At 41.4% G+C, this 25,006-nt stretch overlaps 1 protein-coding gene across 2 annotated transcripts; it reads right to left on the minus strand.

Moving 5' to 3' along the window:
• Window positions 1-734: 734 nt before the first annotated feature.
• MFN1 (mitofusin 1) lies at window positions 735-24,898 on the minus strand. Of its 2 annotated transcripts, XM_040613183.1 has the most exons (18): window positions 24,783-24,898; window positions 24,213-24,334; window positions 23,250-23,385; window positions 20,594-20,756; window positions 19,786-19,910; window positions 17,991-18,099; window positions 14,800-14,907; window positions 13,927-14,080; window positions 13,730-13,797; window positions 8,928-9,049; window positions 7,306-7,432; window positions 6,936-7,040; window positions 5,857-5,959; window positions 4,655-4,884; window positions 4,003-4,158; window positions 3,265-3,461; window positions 1,853-1,987; window positions 735-1,058 (listed from the first exon to the last, which is right to left on the minus strand). In XM_040613183.1, the coding sequence occupies exons 2-18, from the start codon at window positions 24,325-24,327 to the stop codon at window positions 989-991; spliced, it is 2,223 nt and encodes a 740-aa protein (XP_040469117.1). In that variant the 5' UTR covers window positions 24,328-24,334; window positions 24,783-24,898; the 3' UTR covers window positions 735-988. The 2 variants fall into 2 exon arrangements, with proteins under 2 accessions (XP_040469117.1, XP_040469118.1); XM_040613184.1 differs by lacking the exon at window positions 4,003-4,158.
• Between the last annotated feature and the right edge of the window lie 108 nt (window positions 24,899-25,006).

Raw genomic sequence — 25,006 nt, forward strand, 5'->3', positions numbered from 1 at the left:
GTTGCTGGAAGCGAGCGAAGGTGAAGCGCTCCCGCACCCCTGCCTTAGGCCTTGCCTTGAGAGCTGGTCTGCAGCACCGAGGGACCGCTCAGGCTACCGCACACGTGAAAGCTGCCAAACAGCCTCTCCCTGCTCCGAGTCCATCAGCAGGAGCTCGAGGCCAAGCCTGGCACGGAGTTTCCCCCCCACAACGTGCAGAAACTCAGTCAAGACCACCGCTCAGCAACCCCCGTCCCCGGAGGCCAGCGTGGTGGCAGTGACACGCCGCTGCAGCTCCCCTGACCCTGGCTTCCAGCCCTGCTCTCGTGGGCAGACGCCCATTTCACTACTTCACCAACTGCAAGAAATCTGACAAGCTTGGGGAAGGAGGTTTATTGTTACTTAATCGATGCCATCTTGTTAAACGTGGTAGCCAGAAGGGAAACTACAGCCTACTGCCTTTCACCAGGGAACGCTCTGCAGTTCACTGTCACCCTTCATTTGAGGAACTGCTGCCCAGCACAGTTTCATTTGCTTTCCAAACAACTCCAGCGTCCTTTCCCCACGCTAGAGTTCATACTTCCCTTCATTACACAAAACCACACACGTAAGAAAAAGGAGCATCCTTGTCCCTGGCTACTTCCTAAGCGACCAAAACCGAGCCCGTGATCACTGTGATAAGCTCGCTCTCCCTGCATAAACTCCTGGATGCCAGGAAGCGAGACTTGCCACTGCTAAATACTAAAGAAAACCAGTAAGGATTTGGGATTTTATTGTCAAGTGCCCAAAGAAATTTAGTGTTTAAAGGTAATTTTTAACCCAAAATCTGCAGAACAAACATAACACCCAGTACCACAGCTCTTCAGTTTGGTTCACCATCAGAATCCAAGTTTTACAACAATTAACAAGTGTTAGAATATAAATCATTTCATGTGACTCCACAGAGAAGTGCCATCTGTAAATTTTCTACTTTGTCCTACAAAGGATCACTGGGGAAGTTAGCAACGTTTTATTTACTCTTTTGAAGAAAATGTTTTGTAAAGTGATCTAGTTCATTCTCAAGGTGAATGGCTTTATTTCTGCAAAACAAACAAAAGCAATGGATTTACTTCCATGCAGCAAAGTCACAAAGAACGCAGAATCAACAGCAGCGTTCGATTTCTGTTCCCCTATTCCTGAAACCCACAGGTGCTGCGGACAGAGCCTGGGACTCTGCAAGTGCAGGACGGGACTAGGGCCGCCAGGCACCTGCCCCACGTCTGTTTCCCCAAAGGCTGTGCCAGGTCCACCCAGGAGTTCCCCGGCTCTGCAGCTGCGAGGGGGGCGCTCAGCAGGGTCCGCACCGGGCACTCCTGCGCCCGAGGCCGCCCACAGCCGGGGCAGCCTCACAGCAGAGCGAAAAGAACACGAAGCCAAGGCTGAGGCTGCTTCTAACTCCCCAAACCACCGACAGCGGGAAGTTTCTCTTCCGTAAACACCTACTGCTGGTACTAAAGCACAAACTGTTGCACTGAACGACTCCACAGGGTACAGCTGCTCTGGTGTTCTCCTACAGGAGGGCTCTTTGGGAAGGGGCCACCCTAATTTACCAACAGAAGATCAACATTCCCGAGAAAGCCATCTCTCCCGTACAATAGAGACAAAGGTGAAGACAGTTTAAGAAAAAATATTTTGGAACTTCGCTCATTCACCTAGATGGACACACACATTTAACTTAACCAGAGCTGCTGTTACAAGTCCAGAAGATTGCTATGGCCACACACCCCCGCGCCTGCGCCTGCCTCATCGCCACTTGAAGGTAAAAGCAAGCACCAGTCTCACTCCAGTCGGCCGGGCTCGGAATGTGCTCCTGGCCCGTCACACCCAGACTTACCTGAGCTGCTTGGAGTTGCTCTGTATGTTCTCCAACTGATCTATTTCTTTGGAAAGCCTAGCGATTTCCTTTTCCAGGTTTTTCTGGGTAATATCCACCTGCTGACAGAGCCGAGCAAAGGTAGTGGCCATTTCCCTAAAGCAAAAACAATTTTGTAATTGTAATCATGATTTACAGAAGGCTGTGCTACAAATAAATAAATAAATAAATAAATAAAATCACATGGCATTGCAGTGTGCAGTAGAACACAGCAATCAAAGTCTCCAGCTGTTAAGGGATTACAGAAGAGCAGAAAGCAGGAGAATTATGTATTTCTTAAATTAAAATAAAGAAACCTTAAACAGAAAAAATGCACCTCAGTCTATGCCAGCATAGCATCGGGCAGCTTGTCACTGAGCATCGACGGGTACAAATCTGAGATGGGGACTCGGGCAGTGACACGTGCTGGAGCAGCCAGGTGCCCCCCCGTGCAGCGCCCTGCTCACGGGCAGCGTGTGGGGGCTCTGCAGGGCAAGGAGTGCCCCCCGCTTGCTGGGGCATCCAATCCCAGTTGCCGCCTCAGCCACGCGCTCCCAACCTGAGTTCCAAGGCTCCTCTTTACACAGAGGGAAAAAAAAAAGTCCCATTTACCACCCCGAGCCAGCAAGCGGGCTCTCCCGCAGGAGAGGAGACATCTCCTCTCTACTTCACCTCACTGCAGCACTGGTTTGAGTCCAGCTCTTCCATGTCCTCACAGAGACACACAGCTGCTGGACACGGGGATGATTCTCTTTCCTCTGCTGAAGCTGAACTTTGTGTTAGTAAAGTATTCCCTGGGCTACACAGGAGAGGTGTTCTGCACCCTGGTGATTAGAGGTCTCAATTTAGTAGGCCTAATTTTTTGAAATAATATTTTAAATCAAAAAAAAAACCAAAAAAGTTTCAACAGGAGAGGTTGAGGGAGACAGAGACAGGTGGAAGAAAAGTGTTTGGGAAAGAGACAAACGCACAAAAATGGAAGAGCCTTTCTGAGCTGTTAAGTTCTCCTCCTGTGCTGCAGAAGAGCCAGGACTGTCTGCTCAGAACTTGCCCACAACACCCCCCGAAGCGGGGCCGATTCCATGCCAGTCTAAAAGCCAGACCAGTTCAGCCGTCACTAGAACTGAACCAGCTGCCGCACCTTCGTAGCGCAGTGCTGGACAAAGACAGTCCGCGTCTGAAGACTCTCACACGTGCACAGAGATGGGTGCATTGACCTTCTCGGGTGGTCACTTCAAACTCCCTTACAACTCCCTTGTACCAAACGCTAAGGGACAGAGAAGCTGCCTTCCCACATCGCACACAGCCAGACCCCCACCCAGGACACCACAGAGCCGCCCTGACACGGATTCCTGCCCCAGCGAGGGGAAACACCGGTGCGGTGTGACACTTACTGCTGCACCTGATGGCTGCAGTTAGCGCTGGTAAGGCTGACGATCATCTGCAGCTTTTCAGTAGCATAGTTCACAAACTGCTGTTTAAAGGCTCGCTCTTTTGCTTTAGTGGTCCAAGTCAGTCTCTCATAAAGATACAACAACCCATACATACTTAGGGAGAGAGAGATGAGTTTCCAGCCTACTGTTCTCCAAATCTGAAAAAGAGAATTCTTCATTGGCTTCAGTAAACTGCCCTACAAAATAAAACCTAATTCCACACGCTTTTTAAAAAAATCACCTCCATGGCCCTTTCACCAGATTGGTTTAAGGAAATTATATTATTTCATTATTATTATTATTATTATTGCAGGGCAATATACCTATATTCAAATGAGCTGGCACCCTGGTGGCATGGAGAACATACAAGTTACAGAAGCCTCACCGATTTTTCAGGAAGGAGGAAGGAAAAAGCAAAGCTCCCACTAAATCCAAACTGAATGAGGCACCGTCAAATCATGTGATAATTCCGAAACTGAACACAGACATATGGCACAGAGAATACGTCCTACTATCCTCAGAGTAATTAGACTAATTTTCTCACTACAAACTGATTGTGGGTGTCCAGTGCACTACATATGCTCATCCGGCCCAGTGTTAAGTCTGTTACACGCTTCCTACGTTGCACCCCAAACAGGAAAGACCAGCTTAATCTTTGCCATCACTTCTAGTACAGTGAACGTTGCTAATACTACTTGCCACTCCGCCAACAACGATGATGCTCATAGAGGTCCGTGATGTCAGTGAAGCTAAACTCATTACCAAAGGAACCATAAAATCATCATTCGATACGTTCTCTGGAGTTACGGCAGGAACGCTGGCAGCAGATGGGGTGGAAGCTAAAGGACGAGGGATCTAGAAGAGTGGAATATGGCAGCCTGAGTAAAGAGCATTAAGGAACTACACAGCAGACTGTTTTTCATATATCCAGGGTTTGTTTTACTTAAAACTCTTCAGCACAGCAATCTGAACAGTGCTCCTGATAAGCAGTGGAGGTTTTGACAGTTCCTTGCTCAACAGGGACTGGGTGAGAATAAGGGTTCTATGTAAGACTGGCTCTGCTGTAAGGATCCAGAAGTTACAAACGAAAAGGCTACCCAAAGGGTTCAATCCAAAGGAAAACAGAACTTGGGGAACAGCTGCAGAAAGTTTAGGAAAGATTTTTGGTTCCATTCTAACCCTGAATATAATCCAATAAAAACAATCTGCACCAAAAATGTTTCACACAAAAGGACTAGGGTAAAGTAGCAGCAAGCATGTAAACAGTAGAGGCAAACAGAATAAAAATCGATATATTTCTATCAAGGTAAAACAAGGCACTTAATGTCAGCCTAATCGATGAAGCACTCACTTGTACGTTTGGATCTGCTAGTCCCAACAGCACTCTCTGAGCTTGTTTAGGACCCAAGAAACGGTTTACAAGCGAAGTCCATCCCAAAGAAAAGTGGAACATGATATCCTCCTGGAAATCTGCACACAGACTGTGACAGTTTAGATCATAGCTAAGGTCAAACCTCCTACACGGAATTAGCAAGTGGAGCTGATCCTGAGCACCAGAAGGCAGCAAGGGTTTCAGATTTTCTAGAATTAAAACAGAATGGTAAAGATGAGTTAACTTTAAAAGCTTTACAACATATTCAGTAGTAGCATCTTTGTGAATGACAAGAATCTAAACTGACTGATTTATTTATGTATGTGTAAAATCGATGGGCATTTTAGCAGTACTGATTCTAACAGAGCAGGCAATTTAGTGCTCTAATAAAAGAAGACAGTCATGCAAAATCAACTCATTGAGAAAGCACTGCTGGGAACAATGGTCCAACTAACTGAAAGACCTCTATCAATGGTCAAAAGATAAGGATGGACCAAGAAAAAGTAGGTTTATCCAGTAGTTCTGTAGTGCCATACAGAAAAGGCAACATTATTGCATAAGGTGACAGAAGGCTTCACGTTATTTCATGATCTTGCTCTGATTCTTTCATTTATTTATTTATTATCTTCTATAGAAACAAATGGGAAGAGCAAGATGGATTAGCAGTAAAGTTACTACTTATTTAAAAAAAAAGAGACCGCAAATATACCTTTGAGAAACTATCCTGTTTTGCACTTAGAACCTGGAGGGACCTAGGGAGAGGGTTACACTGCAGAAACATTATCTAACAATTAGTGTATTTCATGTATCTCTTGTGGAAGCCAAAAGTTTAAACGGGTTTATAAAAGGATCAGACAAGTTCCCAGAAGGCATGTCCGTTACTGCCTGCTGAAGCCATTAACCCGGGTGCAGCACCTCAGCTCACTGTCCCTGCACTGGGGATGGATCGCTGTATTTACCCTGGTTCATTATTCTTCTCCCCAAGCATCTGTTACTGGTTAACATCAGAGACAGGCTACCGAGTTGAACACTCAAGTCTTGATCTAGGATGGCTTTTCCTTTATCATTTTATAGTGTTAATGTTCAATCAAGATCAGAAAGAAAATTCTTTTAAAAGCAGGTTTTCTTAAATTGTCTTCCTCTAAACAAGAAGTCTTAACATTCCTCCTCCCTCCTCTTACCAATCATCTCCTGCTGCGACTGATGCATTGACTGATTGACTTCACTGGAGCAACGGTCAGCCAGGTTCTTTCCCAAACCATCTTCTATATGTTTGTTCAGTTCCTGAAGTTTTATAAAGAATATACACTCATCAATTTATATTTAGCTAATCAATCACATTATACAGAGCAGAGATATGTTAAATGCTAAGCATCATTATGTACAGTAGCAAGAAAAGCATGTTACCATGGAAATACCATGCTTTTAAATTGCACGCTGTGACTGAAAACCTGAAGTGACACAGGGAAGATTTGTTTAGGAAAAAGTCATCGTGAAATGGCATACGGAAAAGTCTGATTTTCAATAAACGGTGACACTGAGAAGCATACCACTGCCATACTGCCCTGCAAAGCCGTTACTGCTGGCATCTGATGGCAGCCAATTTCACTGCTCTGCACAAAGATAAACTGACCCCACCAACAGCCACGGCGGTCTGCTCTGGAAATTTTGCAGAGCTAGGACAGCACAGACCGTCCTGAAAATGCAGCACTGCTGGCTGATCAATAAGGCTGAAACAGGCGGGAGTTTCGGCAGCCATTCAGGAGCAGCAAAGTCTGAGCGTAAGAGGCAAATGCTTACAGGCATATACTCCTTTCAAATACTAAGTTTGAGCAGGAATTTACAGAAGCTTAATAAAAACTGCCTTTTTCTTAAGAAAAAATAATTTAAAAAACCCATAAAGCATTGAGTGTTTGCAAGCTCATTTTATTTTTGTATCTCTTTCATTTTAGGAGTAGTGAAAATTGTTTACGTAAGGTCTTTATTTACTAGAAGACTACAAATCAGGATGTCAGTTTCAGTAACCACTCTAGTAAAAAGATGATTAAACCAAAAATTAATTTCTTTCCAAAAACAAAGCTGAAAATACTTGCAACCTTTTCCAGTTTTAGGTAGACAGATATGTGCATGTCAGAAAGTAAAAATCCTGCAACGCTTAAACAAGGCGTCACATAAAACGCTATGCAAGTTGTAAAAATACAGAAGTAGAAATTAAAGGAAAGACAAAGAGCCTGGCTTCAAACCACGCAAGAAAACTTACAGTCTTATAGAGCTTCAATACTTGAGGAGAAGGGTGAAAATCTGAATAAAATTCATCAACTAGAACTGAAAGTCGGCAAATCTCATCAGTCATTGCAGAGGAAACCTGGAAGAATGCAGTAAATACATAAAATGTTTCTCCTACCTTTTCCAGCCAGAGTAAAACCGACTACTGCATTAACTGTTACAATTAATGATTCAATTACCTGATAGTCAGGAATGATTGCCACTTCGAGGTCTTTTCCCCCCCTTTTTTTATTAGGAAAGGAACATACTAGACATTTCATGAGATGGGTGGGCACCTAAAAGAACTGCCTTAGAGAAGAGACAACACTTGAATCCAGAAGATTTTTCACACTGCCATTACTTACTTTATTTTCTACTTCCTCAGTAACACGTTTGATTTTTTCCTTAGTATCTTCAGTCAAAATGTTCATCTGATTTCGAACAAAGTCCAATCTATCCTTCTGATCTTCTCGCTCTTCCATTGAATGGACTCTAACCCGGCAGAAAAGGAAATGACCATCACCAGCAGGTATTCTCCCAGTAACGAAACAAGCCCCACAGTCAGCCACGGACAACCTAGCTTATGGTTTACTGAGCTGCCAAAAAGAATTCCAACAGACCCTGGCTGAACAAAGCTGAGGCACTGCTTCAGAGTGACTGCAATACAGGTATCAAATGTACAGGCGCATTTAAAGGCTGCGCTCATCGAACATTACTCAGATTACTGGGTTTTGATATATTTACAAAAACAGTATTTGAATCTGGAATTGTTACCACTGTACATAATTACAACTGAAAAAGGTGCAGGGAATCAGGGTTTCTTTAATACCTAGTCTATCCCGATTTAAAAATAAAATAAAAAAAAAGTTTAAAAAAAAAGAGAAAAAGGGTAAGTCTGATCAAACTGTCCTACTGCTGCTCACCAGCACCACTCAATTATTCCTTAACAGTGACACGGGTCTGATGACCGTGCAAAGCAAAACAGAAACCAACCTTGTTACAAACAACTCTTTTCAGAAGTCCTCGACCTATCATTTAAGTAAAAATTGCTCTAAAATCTAAAGCAGTTTTATCTCGAAGGGCCAGCAGAAACATCAAACTGCAATTCAGATTAAAGAGGGGTCACTACACAGGTTTTGGCAGGTGAATTGACAGAAGTAGAATATCAGAATATTTTCAAACATTTGACAGCATGTTTTCATAGGATCTGACAACATGAGACAAGTTAGTACATAAACAGGCAGTTTGCAAAAGCTGATATACTCAGAAGATTGTGTTTGACAGGCACAGTGGAGTCTGCTGAAACATAAAGACACACTATTAACAGACACAGAAAAGATTAAACATGACAGCAAGTTCACTGTGTAAGAGAGCAACAAGAGCTAGCAACAAAAGTGAGGAAAAATACCATATGCAGACCTCAAAAAATATATGAAACTACCAGAGTGTATGAGCTGTTAACATTAGCACTAAAAGGATTACATGAGCAAAGACAGAACAAAGATATTTAAGGATACGATCTGGAAAGGGTCAGAGGCCAAGCCTCTGTCAGCCTGGGCTCCTCTCGGCTGTTACAGTATTCTAACTGCTTGCAAATTAAAGTGTCTACATCCTCCCATTTATTTTCTCAGTGTTACTGTTAACAAAAAACTCAGGTAAAGCAGGCCCAGACATCATCTCTGAAATGCTGGATACAGCTAGAAAAAATTTCAGATATCTTTGAAAACCCAGACTGCCTTTGTAAGTCAATAACAAAGAATAACAAAGTAAACCAAGATCCCTACACAGAAGTCACAAACCAAGGACAAGACTGAGCAGTGCAAGTGAACAGTAAGTAGTAAGACTGACACGCCAGAGAATTTCTTTCTTACCAAGCGAGAAAAGTGAATTGTAAAGTCCGTAATGGCCCAAGAAAATCACCAGCATAGAAATGGCTCCTCAGAGGATGTGGATAAACCAAAGCCAACCAGCCCTCCAACCAACCTACCTTTTCTCTGCTGCCGCTACGTTTATGGCGTCCATAATGTTTTTCACAGTATCTATTATCTGTTTAGCTCTGATAGTGTGCTGTTCAAACTTGGTTTTCACGGCTGACTGCGAGATACACTCCTGCGAGGGGCCCAAGCCACAACACATTACTGCAATTCCATGCCAACACATTCAGGAATTTCACTGTCAGAAAGCACATGCTGCTAATTTTACCATGAACTTAAACCAATGGGAAATAAAAAGGGATAAAGTATGCAGAAATTAAACGACAACAGAACTGAAATCTTAAATGAGTCTACAGCAGCAATCTGTACTTCGTGTTCATTCACAGTAATGTGCATAGGTCTTTACTCTTTTAAGATAAATCAACAGTGTAAATAAAAAAAGAAAACTTGGATGAAACATAAGATAAATCTAGCTCCGCAAAAAAATTTTCCAAACTATCTATTTGGAATTATATGTATCTCCAACATGAATGCTGGCAATATTGCCTGACTTGAGTTTTCCTTGTTGCAACAGATTTTCTTAGTTTCAAGAGGCAGTTCGGTCAATACAATTGGCATGCTCATGTCAATTCTGACCATCCAGGAACAAAATACACAATTAGGAATAAGAAAAAAGGATTATCTTATAGGATTAAAAAAAGTTGTTAAGCAGTCCTTAAAATATTAGCTTATTTGCAGATTATTAAGTGTAGATGAATAAGTAGAGAATGCTCTAAAGATAGGATTTCTAATCGATTTCCAATATTGTACAGCGATTCAGAAATTACAGGATGCTGACTGAAGAGATATACAAATGTTCAATTTGGGCACAAGCAAATCAGCTGTGATAAACCATAAATTAAGACTGTGACTTTTTCCAAGCAACTGCGCATCCCGAGTTACGTAGCCAATTAAACGCTGCTAGAATTCAGCCTGCACTAAGTCACCACAAAGTAGCAGTATCTTCATGTTTGAGGGGAAGAAAACAAGCAGCTGTTTTCCTTATATCAGAACTATGGGGTTTTAAAATTGTTCTCAATCTATGGATGCACCTTTCGTAGCACAAACAGGTTTAGGCTGCTTCTAAAAGACTTGCCTATGACCTCAGCATACGCTGTAATAACAAACTTCAGCTATCTAAAAATAATAGATCAAAACAAAATAAACAGAATGGGTAAAATATATTCCCTGTTCCTCGACGAAGCAGATCTAGAAATCAGCAATGAAAGGCCAGAGTTCCATAAGTATCAGCACATTGTAAGAGCTAGACTAGACACAGAGGAAAGAGTCTTCCCAACATTAGTATGCGGTAGGAGAAAGGATGACAGTCACTCACAACACAATCAGAAAATCCAAGTTAGAGCACTAGGAAAAACACAAAGGTTAGTTAAAACAACTGGGAGAGGTAAGAGGGGGACAGCAGCAGTTTTGCTGTTAGGTCTGTAAATAAGTATTTATCAAAACAAAGAGAAATAGTACGTTTCAACAGCGTAACTAAAACCATTACCTTCCAGCCCACTTTCAGTACAGCAAGACAGACTTAAAGAGCACAGCTTATTACATTCCCGAGCAGTGTCGGGGAAGGACTGTGCAGTAGCGTGCTAATCCAGGCTCCCTTACTCGCTCCAAGCTACAGCCAGAACTACTATCCTGCCCTGCCTCCCTTCTCCACTTCTCACCACACCACTTCTGTTCCCAGTTTTTGGGAGAAACTTTGGTTTTGTGTAGAATATCCACTAAGGACTGCTGCACACCGAGCATCGTGCATGCACTTCTTTGCTGTTTCGATAAAGCGTTTCCATGTATCTCACTGTAAAATTTCAGAAGAAAGATACACGGACTACCCTCTGTTATTCCACAATATAAAAATTCAGAACTGATCCACTAATTCAACCCTTCAAGACTGCTATCTTTTTTCCCTTGTTGTAATACAGTTGACATACATAGTAAATTCACTTTTTAAAGCTATTACGTGAATCTCTAAAATCTGAATTTCACCACTGCTTACAAGTGTTTCTAGTAATGCCTGGACCAGTTTTTCTTTTAGCAACTTGAACCACCCTGTGCTTTGCATAAAAACGTGTTATATCTATTTTTGTAATGCCTTTTGCCCTCACACAGAAGTTTACAAACCTTTCCAAAATGGTCCAGATTTTTCCTGTATCACAACAGACTAGCACCAATGGGTTGTTTCTAGATTTTGGTTTTTTGAGATTCTAGCCATACTGAGTTCATATCAGTCCTTGGATGAAAGGCTTCCCCCTCAGGGAACTGATACTAAGATCGGGAATGTGGAAGTACTGGTGAAGTTAACAGTTCCTCTTTTCAGCCCACATGGAAAAGAGGAAGCAGCTGTCCAATTTTAGTGAAGAGACAAGCAGGGTGAGAGAATCCAGGAGGAACAAAACCAGCACATACAGCCAGTGGGAACATGGAACATGCAGACAGGTTTATAAATGAGGTGACGAGGTAGCTTAGAGATGGGAACTGGATGAAAGAGTGTGAGAGGTGTTTGGAAAGTTTGAGCAGGGCACCTGAACAGGGACAAGGAGCTAAAGGCAAGACAGACTGAAGCACGGAAGGGGTCAGTGTCTGACGAGGACAGACAGAAGCATCTGTGCTCTTGGCCCTTCCTTTTCACAGGCTGGAGCGTAACCCAAGAGTCTGGGGACTTGCAGCTCCTCTGTCAGGAACTGGAGTCAATGCAAAGCACTTTAGCCAGCAGTGCTTAGGCTGTACTCACAGCTGCACAGCATCTGAATTCGGTCTAGCAGCGCATAAAGCATGATGTATCAAGTAGGATTTCATTCCCAGACTGAATACAGAAGAATTCTACCTGATGTATGATATTCTTCATTAATGTATGAGCTGGTATAGCCTAGCGCTGGCAAACATAACTGATGACAATAATATGCTGATGTCAGCTACTTTATCAGCTCAAGAGACAGTAATCTGAGTATTATAATGGTCTGAAGATTTCAGACCTGGTGAACTTATCAGCCTTGATTTAAAAGCATATAAAATGCTGTATCATTAGAAAATTGCCCGCAAAACCTGAATGTGAAAGAGGCTGCAACATCAGACACTCAAAATTTAAATCACTTTGGCAATCTTAATTTAGCACATGTTGGCATGCTCTTAAGGTGATGTGATCACACTCCTATTCAAAGCCATTCATTATGATTTCAGGATGAAACATGGCTGTGCAGGGAAAAACATTATATAATCCACTCTCACTGTTGGGAGTCGGAAGGTGTGCAGCAAACAAAACATAATGTGAAAGAGGAAAAAGTTTTAAGGCCATACACAGAATTGGTTTTTATCCCAGTCTCCCAAAGAAATTTGTCACAGTTGTGACCTTGTAATGGATGCTTCTCATTTTAGTGGCCAACTTGAGACTGTAACGTGTAATTTACAGATGTGCTGAGCACTCATAGCATCACATAATTTAGTAAGCCATACATTCATCTTAATCTTGAAATATCCTAAGTGTTGAGTGCTTAACTGTAGTTGTAAGAGATTTTGTCAAAAAAGCTCTGTGTACAGCAGATGGCAAAATACGTTAAAGAACAGTAACTGGAAACAAAGCTTCTGAACCACTTTTTCCCTACTGGTTGAGTTTCCTACTATAATTTTAAGGACAAAAATCACAAACAAAAACACATTTGGCTACCAACTAGTGACACAAGCAAGAAATTTCATGCCTCATGGACTCAGGCCCTGCTGGTATTCTAAACCATTCATTTCAACAACTCAGTCATCTATCGTAAGAGTGTCGATAATGATTAAATTTAAACTTTAGTCTGACATTTTCTTGCTTATGCAGGACCGAATCAAGCTATTATTTTAACACCTTTTTGATATACGCACACCACTACACAACTCTGCTTTGCTAAGGTCAAATGAGTTTGTTGTTAATGCCAGAAGAAACACTTTACAGATGCAGTTAATTTTTTAAAATATACCAAACAAGGAATTAATGGTTCAGGAATGCAAGAGCAGTCCTGAGCATTTATTTGCTGTATACAAACTACAGTCATACTGTTCAGGCTCACATTGCATGAGATATGCTGATACATACCACACAAACCCACAGAGGCATACCCAAGATGCCTCTTTAAGATACCCAAGAATGGCTTTAATTAGTTATCAAATTCAGCAAGACAAATGGATCCTATCACAAAGAAACCACCTGACTATCTAGCTAGTCCTACTTCTCAAGAAACTTTAAACTCCAGCTATGAACATAGCTAAACTGCAGTTGAAGCACGGATTCTGTACAGCAACAAGGATGCAAAACCAGGGTTAATACTTAGAGTGTCAGAGGTAAGAAGTAAACAAAGGTCATAGTTCCAAAAACCTGGCTTTAACAATGCAATTAAATACTTAGGTTTACATCAGTGGAACATGATTTATTACTATTTGTGTCCTGAATTACAACATTAATTACAAAGCTGTAACTAGAACAAAATAAGGCTTACTATATGGCAAGCATTTCACCGGCCCACGGCTGTAAGACATACACACGTCTCTAAGGGCATCATCTCTTTTTATGTAGACTATATTGCTACTGAGATCTCCAAACACGAGCAAGGAGTTTTGGTCCCTTCCCTCAATTCTTTCCAACAACTACATCTTACTCAAGGTGAGAAGAGATAAACGGAATCCACAGATAAGGCAAAGCTGTCAGACAGTTTAATACTTTACACTCCTCCACTTGCTAACATGGGTAATGTTCAGAAAAACTAAGCTAAGCGTAAACAAAAGCTACCTTAGCATTAAAAACCAGGCAGCCTAAAAAGCCCATCATAAATACCTCAAATATCTGCTCAAAATGTTGAAATTCCTGGAATCTTGTTTGAAATCCTTCAGCAAGTGCTCCACCTGTGAAACATAACAGACTGTAAGGGTGAGAGGAATACGTCACAGCAGTGACTCTATCTTAAATATTTTTGTTTATCAGGTTTTATGACACATTTCTGTATTTGAGGAAAAGCAAGAGTTCCTACACACCACCCTCTGGCATTCCTTGGGCCTTCTGCCTCCTGGCACTCAGAACTTCTTTTGCTGAAACAAAAAAGATGCGATTCCGTGCTTCTACAGGATCAATAACTTTGAGTTCATCAACTAGAAAAGTCAAGCAACGCTCCATGTGCTGCCTACGCACCTAAGGAAAAGGCAAAAAGCTCATGAGAAAAAGGCAAAAATTGAGCCATCATCAAATCTGAATGTCAAGAGTCAGAAACAGATGCTGAACAACCCCTTAGGTAGCAGATGCCTTCTAATCCTATTGATGCAGCAGCTGCTTTTAACCACTTAAACAGCCCTGGAAGCAACAATACTTTCTTCTACAACTATCTGTATTTATGTAAGTGAGAGATCTCATTCAGTTACTGGGGTAACCGCTTCATTCCCCGTGTACAGAGGAATAAGTATTACTGCAAGCTAGGTGCCGCTGGAAGTACCTGAAGGGCACACTGAACTGTTACTAACACTGTACTCTGCCAGCTAATCTACGCATGTATACATGTATAACCTGTACCCTCAGGCTGCATTACCATCACAGAAACTAAAGGTAATACAAAGACTAAACTAAAGGTAAAACAAGCTTAACCGCGGAGGGAAAAAGTTCTAAACAAGCTTCCCATTGCACTACCTGCCTGCATATATTGCAGGTTGCTTTGTGCTGTGAGCAAGGAATATATTACTTCCATTTTCTGACCAGATAACTTATCCTTTTATTAATAAAGGCAAAGCTGGTGTTTTCATATTCATAACTGTATCAACTAGGCAATTTAGTATGCTTGTATGTGTGTGGAGGCCTTTTATTTATTTATTTGCATGTTTAAAAAAATCAACCCCAAAAAGAGCCATCAAATCACTCACATCTTCCATATATTCTGGTTCTGATGCAGAGGCATCCCATCTGTTATTCAAGATGAAAATGTTTGGCTTGGAAAGTCGTTCATTCACTTTATGGAAAAAATGTTTTTCCTAAGAATTAAAGCACAAACAGAAAACTCCCCAGACATCCAGAATCACACATTCTTCTGTAACATATTTTGAAGTTAATTTACTGAAAAGAATTCATTATCATTAAAAACCACAGATAACCCACACAAAAGAGGACTTATGATAGTCCAAAAGTCATCAAATGTCTAAAAAACTAATGCCAATGCTAGAAGATACTGCAAGCTTCTCTAAAATTAGGTGCAAATACAAATTAAGAAAACTTCCAAAACAAATGGTTTAGAAAACACTGGAAAATAAAGTCTATTTTTCTATAAATCTATCATGTAATTCACTGTCTTGGTTTTTTTCCCTCCTCCTTTCACTCTACCTACCACAAAGCTTCATGTCCTTTGATTGTTCTGGCCCTCTATTACATTTGTTCGCAGTTGTGCAAGGCTCAAAATATTGTTGGGGAAGAGAAGGAGGGAAAAAGAGCACACAAAATACACTGTATCTGCTCATTTCGTTTTTTAAATAAAGACAACTGGGCTAAAACTTTGAAGTCTTCCTTACGTGAACTACCAAGATGCTCCTGTTCACCTGCCATACCCAAAAGACCAGCCTCTAACTACATTCTTCAACCAGGCAATATCAGCTTGAACTACAGACAAGCTACATTTTCTATATGAGGATGTATGGCTTGAGCCACAGGAAAGTCACTGCTGAATGTTTTAATCTTAAAAATAAAATACATGCATGCACCTGAAAATGCATTTAGGTCCCTTGCCTGTACCTACCACCCATCATTGCTGTTTTCATAGTCACCACAGGTAAGTTGTGGAGTGAATCTACACTCAGCACAGCTGAAACAGAAGAGACCCCTGTGCTGCCATAAGCTTTTTGAATCTGCAGCAGGACACCACCACGTGTTCTGGACACAACACTGGAGATACATTAGTCTCCATCAGCCAGGGTGTAAGCATTATAAACAAGATTACTGCTGCAGAAAAACACATTTATGCAAAAAATCTGTGGCTGTGTAGCAGCTGCCAAGTATTCTCAAATCTGTTAAGGTAAGAGGTAAAAATAATGCCCAAGGAGGATGAGAATATTGTTATACACTTTATCTGAAGGATAAACTTGTGTAGATGGAGAAAGAAACTACCATTTTCCACAATGCAAAGCAAAATACAAATGCTTCAGAGTAAGCAAATGCTTTACAGCAGTTACATAACTGTTAATAGCAACTTCATTTCTGTCTACCAGGCTGAAAAAATTAAAGAGAAGGAGCAAGAGAGCTGTTTACTGAGCCAAAGCCTAAATCACAACTACGATCTGTTTCCTTTCCCTCCAATACACACCCTGGACACTGGCAATTTCCAGATTCTAATAATTACAGGGTGCTCAGTATTAAGTGAGGATTTATAGGCTTGGCAACCAAAACACCTCAGCAAGACTTTAACGCTTGAAACAAATTGCAAGACTAACCGAATCCCATTTAGCAGGTTTTAGCCATGCCTGACAAGAAGAAAGTTTGGCCAAAAATCACATTCAAAAGCAGAGTAGCACTTCTGTGACTGGGTGTTTAGGATCAGACAAATACAAAATTAACAGAACCTTCTAGCAGACATACAGCCTATTAGTCTTTCCTGCAGATTTATTATGTCAGTCAGATTGGTTTTAACGGTTCATTTTCCTGAGCAAACCTGGCCTTTTCTCTGCTACTTCATTACACCAAACCGAAATCTGGCATACAGGTCCCTATTGCTTCCATGTTCCTATATAGTAATGAGATGTTCACTGAAATCTTATCTTTTTTTCTTCTTCCTTTTTTTTTTAATTGAAAAAAAAAACAACAAACCACCTAAACCTACTATGGTATGCACATAATCGCAACGACTTCCAGGCTCCCTGCATTCTAAAAGCCAAGAACTGTCCCTCATGAGATAATGGTGAAGATAAAGCCATAGCTGTGCCAAATCCTCTCTTTCCCTTGAATGTTGTCAGTTTTCTTTTTTTCCCTTTTAAATCAAATCTCTTTTGTATTTGAGTCTTTGTGGATTTGGCTCAGAAGATGGAATGTAACGTTTTCAAACTCATTTTATGTTCTCAGATTTCTACCAAACTATTCTGCTTTGCTAGAATTCAAGGAAATACTGTCTTTGTACATTCAGTTCTTGTCACATTAAAAATTGCCTCAATAATTAGAAAGGTCAGACACTGCATGTCAGAACTATGCTCAGAACAATCAGAACATTTCATTTGTCTACAGCAGGCTTAATAGGAGTCTTCAAGAGATTTCTCAGTAGCATTATACCACATTCTGGCAGTCACACTTCCAATAACTTATACCGATACTGTCTGCATTCACAATACTTGGTGTAGCCAAAACTGGAGATTACTACAAAATTAAACCAAATCTCTGGTCTTGTATTTTGAGTACCATAACAGCTCCTTTGTCCACCCTGCATGCTCTTCTTCTACAAGCCATGCAATATTTAGGCTGCAAGGTATATAGAAGTCTTTTCTCTCTTGAAACAAGGCCTTATAGAATAAAGATGTTAAAACTTCTTTTGCTCTCCGTGTTGCACAAAACCATGCAGTGTGAATGCTTATTGCTAGCCTTCTTCAGAAGAAACAGCCCAATGAGGGGAACCTGTAGCACTTGTCCTCAACACAAGGTGCACGAAGGGAGTTCACCCTCTTCTGAGACATGAACACAGGAGGAACAAGACAGAAATTAACTTCCTTCACCTGCTTTGTGTATTTTACGGAACTTCTGAGTATGAAATAATCCATAATTTATTTCTTCGATAATACAAGGGTCTTCAGCTGACAAATATCAACAAAGTACTACATCATCCATTTATCAAAAAAGAAACCGAGACAGAAAGGACAAACATGATGCTCAAATCAGAATAAGCAAAGCTGGTAAGAAACTTGGTTCTCCCTTCCCTAGTGAGGAATATACATTGTTTCTCACCTCCCACCCCCAAATCCTATCCGCAAGATCTAAATGCAGTGATTCATGGGAGCTTCAGTAAAGGTCTAAGAGAAGCCATTTCAGCTACAGAACTGCTGAATATTTAAATGAAAGAGTGACATAGAATCATTGCACATCATACCGTGTTCATGAGAGTCGATTCAGAATTGGCAACCAAGACAAACACGTCAGCATCTAGGCAGAATTTATCAATCCAGCTGTCCAGTTCTGTAGTGACATCAGTGCCAGGGCTGTTGAGAATAAAAAACACAACCCCATATATACACAGCGAAGTAGTATTCAATTTTTATAAAGTGATAAAAATAGAATGGGATTCCCTAAGGGCCTTGTAAGAAGATACAAAGCTTTATATCTTTAGGCTGATCCCAGCCTCAAGCTTAAGGCAAAACTAGCAAAAGCCAATTACCACTTAGCATTTGTCAGTCATCTGCTCATTGGACCATCTACATATTCCAAAATGCAATTTCAAATGAATAACTATGCAAATCATAATTGCCAAGAAAAGCGGCAGGCAGTCCGTCAGAAATCCAGGCGGTCTCACAGAATGGTCCCCCCCCTCCCTGTATCCCAAGTTTTAGATTTTAATCAAGGTCAGCTGTTCATAAAATATTTCTCCATTAATAAAAGCCTACTTTAAAGTGATACGCTATGCAACCTGCACATGGACTTCATAAGAAACTAAAATGAAGTTAAAACTAAAGTGCTGTCAGTTTTCAAAAAACAAGTGGAATATGAGCACAAGGTCATGTTTGCTGCTCAATTATTGCTAGTTCAAATTTTCTCTAACATTAAAAAAAAAAAAAAAAAAAGAAAAAGATTATTTTCTCCTTCCAGGTACCTGTTCTCTCAGAATCCAGGCTGTTTTCCCTTTACATTTCACCTTTAGCAACCAAGACTGTGCAGATCAAATCAAGCCTGTATCACAGCTATGCAAGCCCTGGGCTCCCATCATTCTTGGACTATGCACGCAACCCCAAGGAGACAGGGTAACTGTAAGCTTACAAGTCCAGCAGTGTATGACACCAACCACCTCTCCAGCCAGCCCAGCTGGCTTTCTCTGTGGCTAACACAGGACCCGAGTCTGCACCCAAGAAAATAATGACAAACTTCCAATGATTTCAAAAGTGCAAGATCAGAGATGCAACAACAAGCACTACAATTTATCAGAATACACTCTGGGTGTTATTTTTCTGGATATGAAGAAATCATACTTACAAATTCACGCATACTTAAGGGAATTACTCTCAAATTCAATTTATACTGATTCACATAATAGGTATAGATCACCTAATAGTTTGAAAGAAGTATTACCAGGTCATACCTCAGTGGCCAGAAATACAGGCATTTGACATAGACAAAGCAATAGCTTTCAGAATTCTTTAAACCCACAAACTGTAGGAAATGCTAGCCCAACACATATGTGCACACAGCCAACATAATCACAATTACATTTTTAGTCACAGTTACGTTTTGAGGTCACTCATTACTTTGATATGCAGGCGCTGCAACTCTTACCAGAAGCTTTTCAAAATGAAGTCGAGATTGCTTACATTTCACATGATCAGTTTAAAGACAGGAGATGGGCAACAGGTTGCTGCTGCAACAAAGCTATTCACACTTCCATACTGTTTGTTTTAAAGGTAAAAGTATCCTCAGCCAAAGCTAGTCCCTTATTAAGCTCAGTCACAGGACACTTGTCTGTTCCAACTGTTACAAGGCCAAAATCAGTAAGGTGATGACAGGCAGCAGTACACACAAAGGAAAAAACTCCGTACTCTCAAGAAAAAAAAAAAGAGCCTTTCAATAATTTGGCAACCTAACAACCAAAACACAATTAATCAGTAAACCAGCCTCTTTTCTAAACATTATAATGGCTAATTTATTTAAGAAAACATTTACTAAAACAGAAAACATACCTGTCCACTAAAACCAAATCGTCTCTCAGCAGGGCACACTTTGACTTGGGCCAAAAGACATGGACAAGACAGCCAGCTTTCAGATCTTTATCCATGTGAAGTGCATGAGCAAGCTGATTGACTGTCTATAAAGAGCATAAACAGAAAACCAACATGAATATGCACCACAAGCAAGTCTGTAAATCAGTCTAATTCGGTTCTCAAGCGAACCTGGCCAGAATCTATCTTGAACAGGACAAGAGAGTTCATACTGCCTCATGGTGAATATCTGTGGGTTTGGTTTTATTGGATTTTTTTTAAGCTCTTAAGACTCACCAGCATCTAATGAACAAGCTGTGCCTCAAAACTCAGACAGGAGTTTCTCTGGAGCCACAAAGTGGTATTCACTACAGGGCCAGAGTGCGCGATAGCATTTTAATGAATTTACCTCAGTTTATTAAATTATTAAACAATAAATTGATTAACGTATCAATATCAGCAGTTAAATAAGCCAAGCACCATAAGGCCAAATGAGAGTCACATTCCAAATCCTTAACAAATAACAGAACTTACTCTTAGTCCTATAAAAAATAATAATAAAAAAAAAATCACTCAACTTACACTATGCTACAAGACACATGTTAGCTGTTTCTCTGAAACAGCCAAGAACAATTGTGAAGTAGACCATGTTAGTTTGTTAGTTACCCCCTTCCTAAATAAGAACTTAAAAATGCAGAATCAGGTAGTCTTACAGTTTAGTTAGACTGGAAATCATTGTCTTTTGAGAAAGTTACTGTGAAAAGTACAGTTAATCATTCAAAAAACGTACCTTGACACTCTTCTTTTCATCTGATCCTTCTGTCATAAGATAAGCCTTATCTCCATCTGTCCCTTCCACACTGAGAAAGCAGTTAGTTGTATGGCCAATCCCACTAGGAAGTACCTTATCCCACAGCATTGCGTTAATGACTGAACTTTTCCCACTGCTCGTTCTAGAGGGATAGAAAATAAAAGCATGGTGAGGACAGTACAGCAGCATTAAACACACCTTTGTCTTGAACTGAATGCACCCCCATTTAACTGCGTCAGACCCACACGCTGCAAGCTGTTTTGTGTGATAAGAGCTTCAAGCCAGTACAGCACAGCTTGCCAGAAAAGAAGAGGGGTATACAGGAAGAGTTCATCTGAACAGCAATTCCAAAAATCTTTCTTGGTATCAACATTGCTTACCCAATCAAGATAAAACCATTTTCATTTGCGTAACGCATACTGGCTTAACAGGCCCAACCGGTACTGGTAAGTATGCCTTACCTGGTATATCTGAATCCGTGCAAGGAATTTGTAAAAGACACCGGCTCAACTTTGTTACACCAGCAAGAGCATCTAGCATAAAAAGATGCCTTAGACCAACTTAAAACTATTGCTAAATCACAGCATGCTGTTCCACATCAGGGGGCAGCCTGCTCCCTTCTTTGTGCCAGCCCTAGCATTCCTGAAGAACAGAACAGATTGAAAATACATGTAGCACTTTGGGCAGTATCATGCTCTGATCAGACAACTCCACATTCCTACTCACAGCAAAGCTAGAAGAATTCCAGCGATGCTTGAGGAGGACACGAGGAGAACCCTGCATGACAGGGGCAGGGAAGAACTACCCTCTATGGTGGCAATCAATGGTGACTCCTCAGAAGGTTCACAAAATTACCACCTCAGCAACTTAACCTGTCTTTAGAGTAACATCTCATCTTTACCAGTCAGAAAGGAACTGCTGCTTCTGATTCAATTTTCCAGGCATGAGGTGAGGTACAAAAGGGGCATCGTTGTACTACTGCCTTCAGGTACATTTCACAACACAGCTGTCTGGGAATTCTCCCCACAGCCAGCAATGACAACTCAGAAAAAATAAAAAATTCAAAGGATGATGATCTCACTGAATGAATATTCCCAAAGTAAGACACAAAACAACATGCAAAACCCCCTCAGATTTATTTTTGTGTGTAATTCTTATAATGCAAATGCTGTCTTTCATAAAAGAACTTAGCCTTGTCCTTATTTCAGAAGGAAGAGGTAGCTAAATTAACCAAAACCCTGTTGATTATAAAGAACCAGTCACCAGTTCAAGGCTCTGCAAGGACTTGAAGTTCTCAGTAATGTCCTACTTCACACTAACCCTCTACCTCTCACCCATAGATATTTGGCGTTTAACTATTACACAACAGTATGCAGTTGCATAGACTAGAACTCATTTTTCTGCCACTTCTATAAGTTGTTCAGCACTCACTGTACAACAATTTACAAATTTATTCAAAATGTCAGAGTTAAATTCTTTTTCCTGCTCTGAATTTCTACCCTTTGCAAAAGCAACATTTATCACACATCGCAACTTGTAAATGTATTCGACTTTTAACTCTGTGAAACATCAAGGCTGAGACATAACTAATCTCTTTATCCCAGATCCTTTTATTGTTTTTCTCTAAATAGCTGAACTATTTTTAGCAAAATGAAGGTAAGTTCACCGTTGTACATATTTTTTTCAATACTACTACAGAATTTTTAGAACTAAACCATGAAGACTCATACTCCAAAAAAATGATGTAACCACATGCTTCGATTTAAGCACAGAAAATCAACCTTCCTGAAACAAAGTGGACAAACAGACCCCCGACTAACCAGGCACATAAAAACATGCAAAAGCACTGCAACCGTACCCTTTTAGAAGGACTTCACTATTTTATATCTGAAATCATATTTGGTAAGGTGGATTTTCATCGTCTTTCTACAACCTCCAGATTTTATATATGCAAAATGTTTGACACTTGGTCTGTAATAATACCACCAAGGACAGTGAAGTAGAACTGCTTCCAAGTAGTGATTCAGGAAAGCAGAAATTCATAGCTTCATTGAGATTGATCTGTTAGACCTACCCTACACTGTTAATCTTATCCCTTACAGTCATCACACAGATCTATCAGACTAATTATGCAACCAACAGGGCAACCCTCTCTATTTTTCTTCAGCTGCTTATATATGGAAATATAAACAGCTCAAAGTTTAGGTTTTCCATACCTGTGATCAAATACAAACACTCTCAACAGTAATAGTCCAGTAAAACACAAATAGTAAACAAACAAAACCACTACGTTAAAAAAAGAAAAGCCATTCTACAGAAGATGATGAAAAACTCAGAACTTCCTAAGTCAAATAACGGATCTATACAGGATAATTACTTTACAGTTTGCCAATGAAACACATATAACAAAATATACATATTTAATCCACAGTCACAAAGCAAGATGGCATCAAAGAAATATTCAGCATCAATTAGGTAAGAGTGAACATGGTTTTATGTATTCTATTTCAAACAATAATTCTATGATGAAGCACTAATTCCAGTGCATTTAAATGAGAAATACAAACAAAAAGCTGCAAGAGGGGGGAAAAAAAAAAAAGATATCAAATTAAGGTCTGGTAATTATGTTCATTACCTGCCAAAAAACGCCACTTTCATGTGTCTCCGTGAAAGCACCTCACCAATGACTGCTAACTTATTTTTATATGCCTGTATTTCTGCTAGTTCATCTTCTGTCGCTACATGTTCAAGCTCTGGGTTCCTGTATGTTGCTACACATAGAAAAAGAATAACATAAAAGCAATTGTGTACAGAGTAGGTGCTCCAGGATAAAAGATACAGATTATCAGTACCTCACATGCCAACAAAGACCTGTGTAAACTTTAATTATACAGCGGTAAGAAAAGAAAACAAACAAGACCTCACTACAGACACTGATATCAGCCCTTGTCATTTGACAGCACTTGTGACATCCTGACATAGAGTATTTCAGATTAATAAAAAATCTAACCGCTGGATTCAATAACCCTGTGAACACAGCCCACTGCACTGATTTGTCCTGCCCTCTGCAACACCTGCTTCCTTCAGAAAGGAAAATCAGGACCCTCTCATGGATACACCAGCTAGGCTGGGCTGTCTTCTCCCTGCAGAGTTCACTGGGGTGATAAGCAACCAACTCCGTGTGGCGACACAGGTGCCTCCACGTTGCTAACACTTCTGGAAGCGTAACCGGTGGTTTTTCGCATTACATCATGTTGATCTACTTTCCTGCTGAATAATGGGAGAACCTGTTTGTCCTTTCTTCTATACAAAAGAAACCGCAACAGGGCTATAAATGATGGAGTGGTTCAGCTTTCACCCTCACCGACAGCAGACGAGGCTACTAGCCCAAGCAACGCAATCAGCTTTCATATACAAACCACCCTAGGCATTCCTCCTAGCCTAAGTTGAAAAAAATCAATGTCAAATGAAAAACGTGACTGTTTCTGAAGGTGTTATATTTACACAAACAGCACATTGATATATAACGTACACCGTGCTGCTGTAAAACATACTCAAAGCAACAGACAAGACCCTTGCATTTACAACGAATGCCAACCTTCCACAAAAGTTGCTCCCTCCGTGACATAGTCTAGCAGCTGGTCGAAGATGGCAGTGATTGTCTTTTTAGCCAGCACAAAGTGCTTCAGCGGAGAGACAGTAGCTTCTGCCATTATGCAACTGTGAAGAAAGTAACATAAAAGTAAGCAAAACATTCGGTACCCCCATCTACGTGAGAAGTCATACGCTTCTCACCCTGTCTTGAAAAAAAACCACAACCCCAAACCAAGCAAACCAACCCCAACCCCTAAACCACCGTGAATGGCAGCAGGCCTAGCTCACGCGGGTTTTACCACCCCGGCAGACTCACCTCCTCCCCTCACCACACGCTCCGACAGCAACTCGCGAAGCCCGGGGACAAGTTTAAAGCGGTTTCGTGCGGCCTGTCCCGGGAGCACGAGACTTTCCCCTCACACCCCCCCGGCGCCTGGAGAGACGCCCCGCGGCTCCCCTCGGCCGCCCCGCAGGCCCTGCCCCCGCCGCCGCTGAGGGGACGGCGAGGGCCCGAGGCCCCGCTGGGTAAGGCCCGGGGCCCCCCCCGCGGCCCTGCCCGCCACCGGTCACTTACGGAGCCCCGTCTCGCTCCGCTGTTACTCGGCAACCGGCGCGCCGCCGCCGGGGCCCTCCCCACCGCCGCCTCCTCCTGGCCCGCCGCCGCCGGGACGGGGGCGGACGCCACTTCCGCTTCCGCCCCTCCTTACCCCGGATCCGCCCGCGGCGGGCGGGAAGCGGCCGCCATTTTTAGTGAGGGCCCAGGGGGGCGGGGCGGCCGCCATCTTCAGCGAGGGCAGA

The sequence above is a fragment of the Falco naumanni genome, chromosome 13 (genome assembly GCF_017639655.2).
Source record: "Falco naumanni isolate bFalNau1 chromosome 13, bFalNau1.pat, whole genome shotgun sequence".
Lineage (NCBI taxonomy): Eukaryota > Metazoa > Chordata > Aves > Falconiformes > Falconidae > Falco > Falco naumanni.

What these genes read in the sequence shown, in the direction of transcription:
- MFN1 (XM_040613183.1), bottom strand. Translation starts at nt 24,327, where the DNA reads ATGGCAGAAGCTACTGTCTCTCCGCTGAAGCACTTTGTGCTGGCTAAA. An exon ending in AACCAGAATATATGGAAGAT is followed by an intron (nt 14,081 to 14,799) that starts GTGAGTGATTTG and finishes CCTTTTCCTTAG; the next exon opens with GTGCGTAGGCAGCACATGGA. An exon ending in CCAAGGAATGCCAGAGGGTG is followed by an intron (nt 13,798 to 13,926) that starts GTGTGTAGGAAC and finishes TATGTTTCACAG; the next exon opens with GTGGAGCACTTGCTGAAGGA.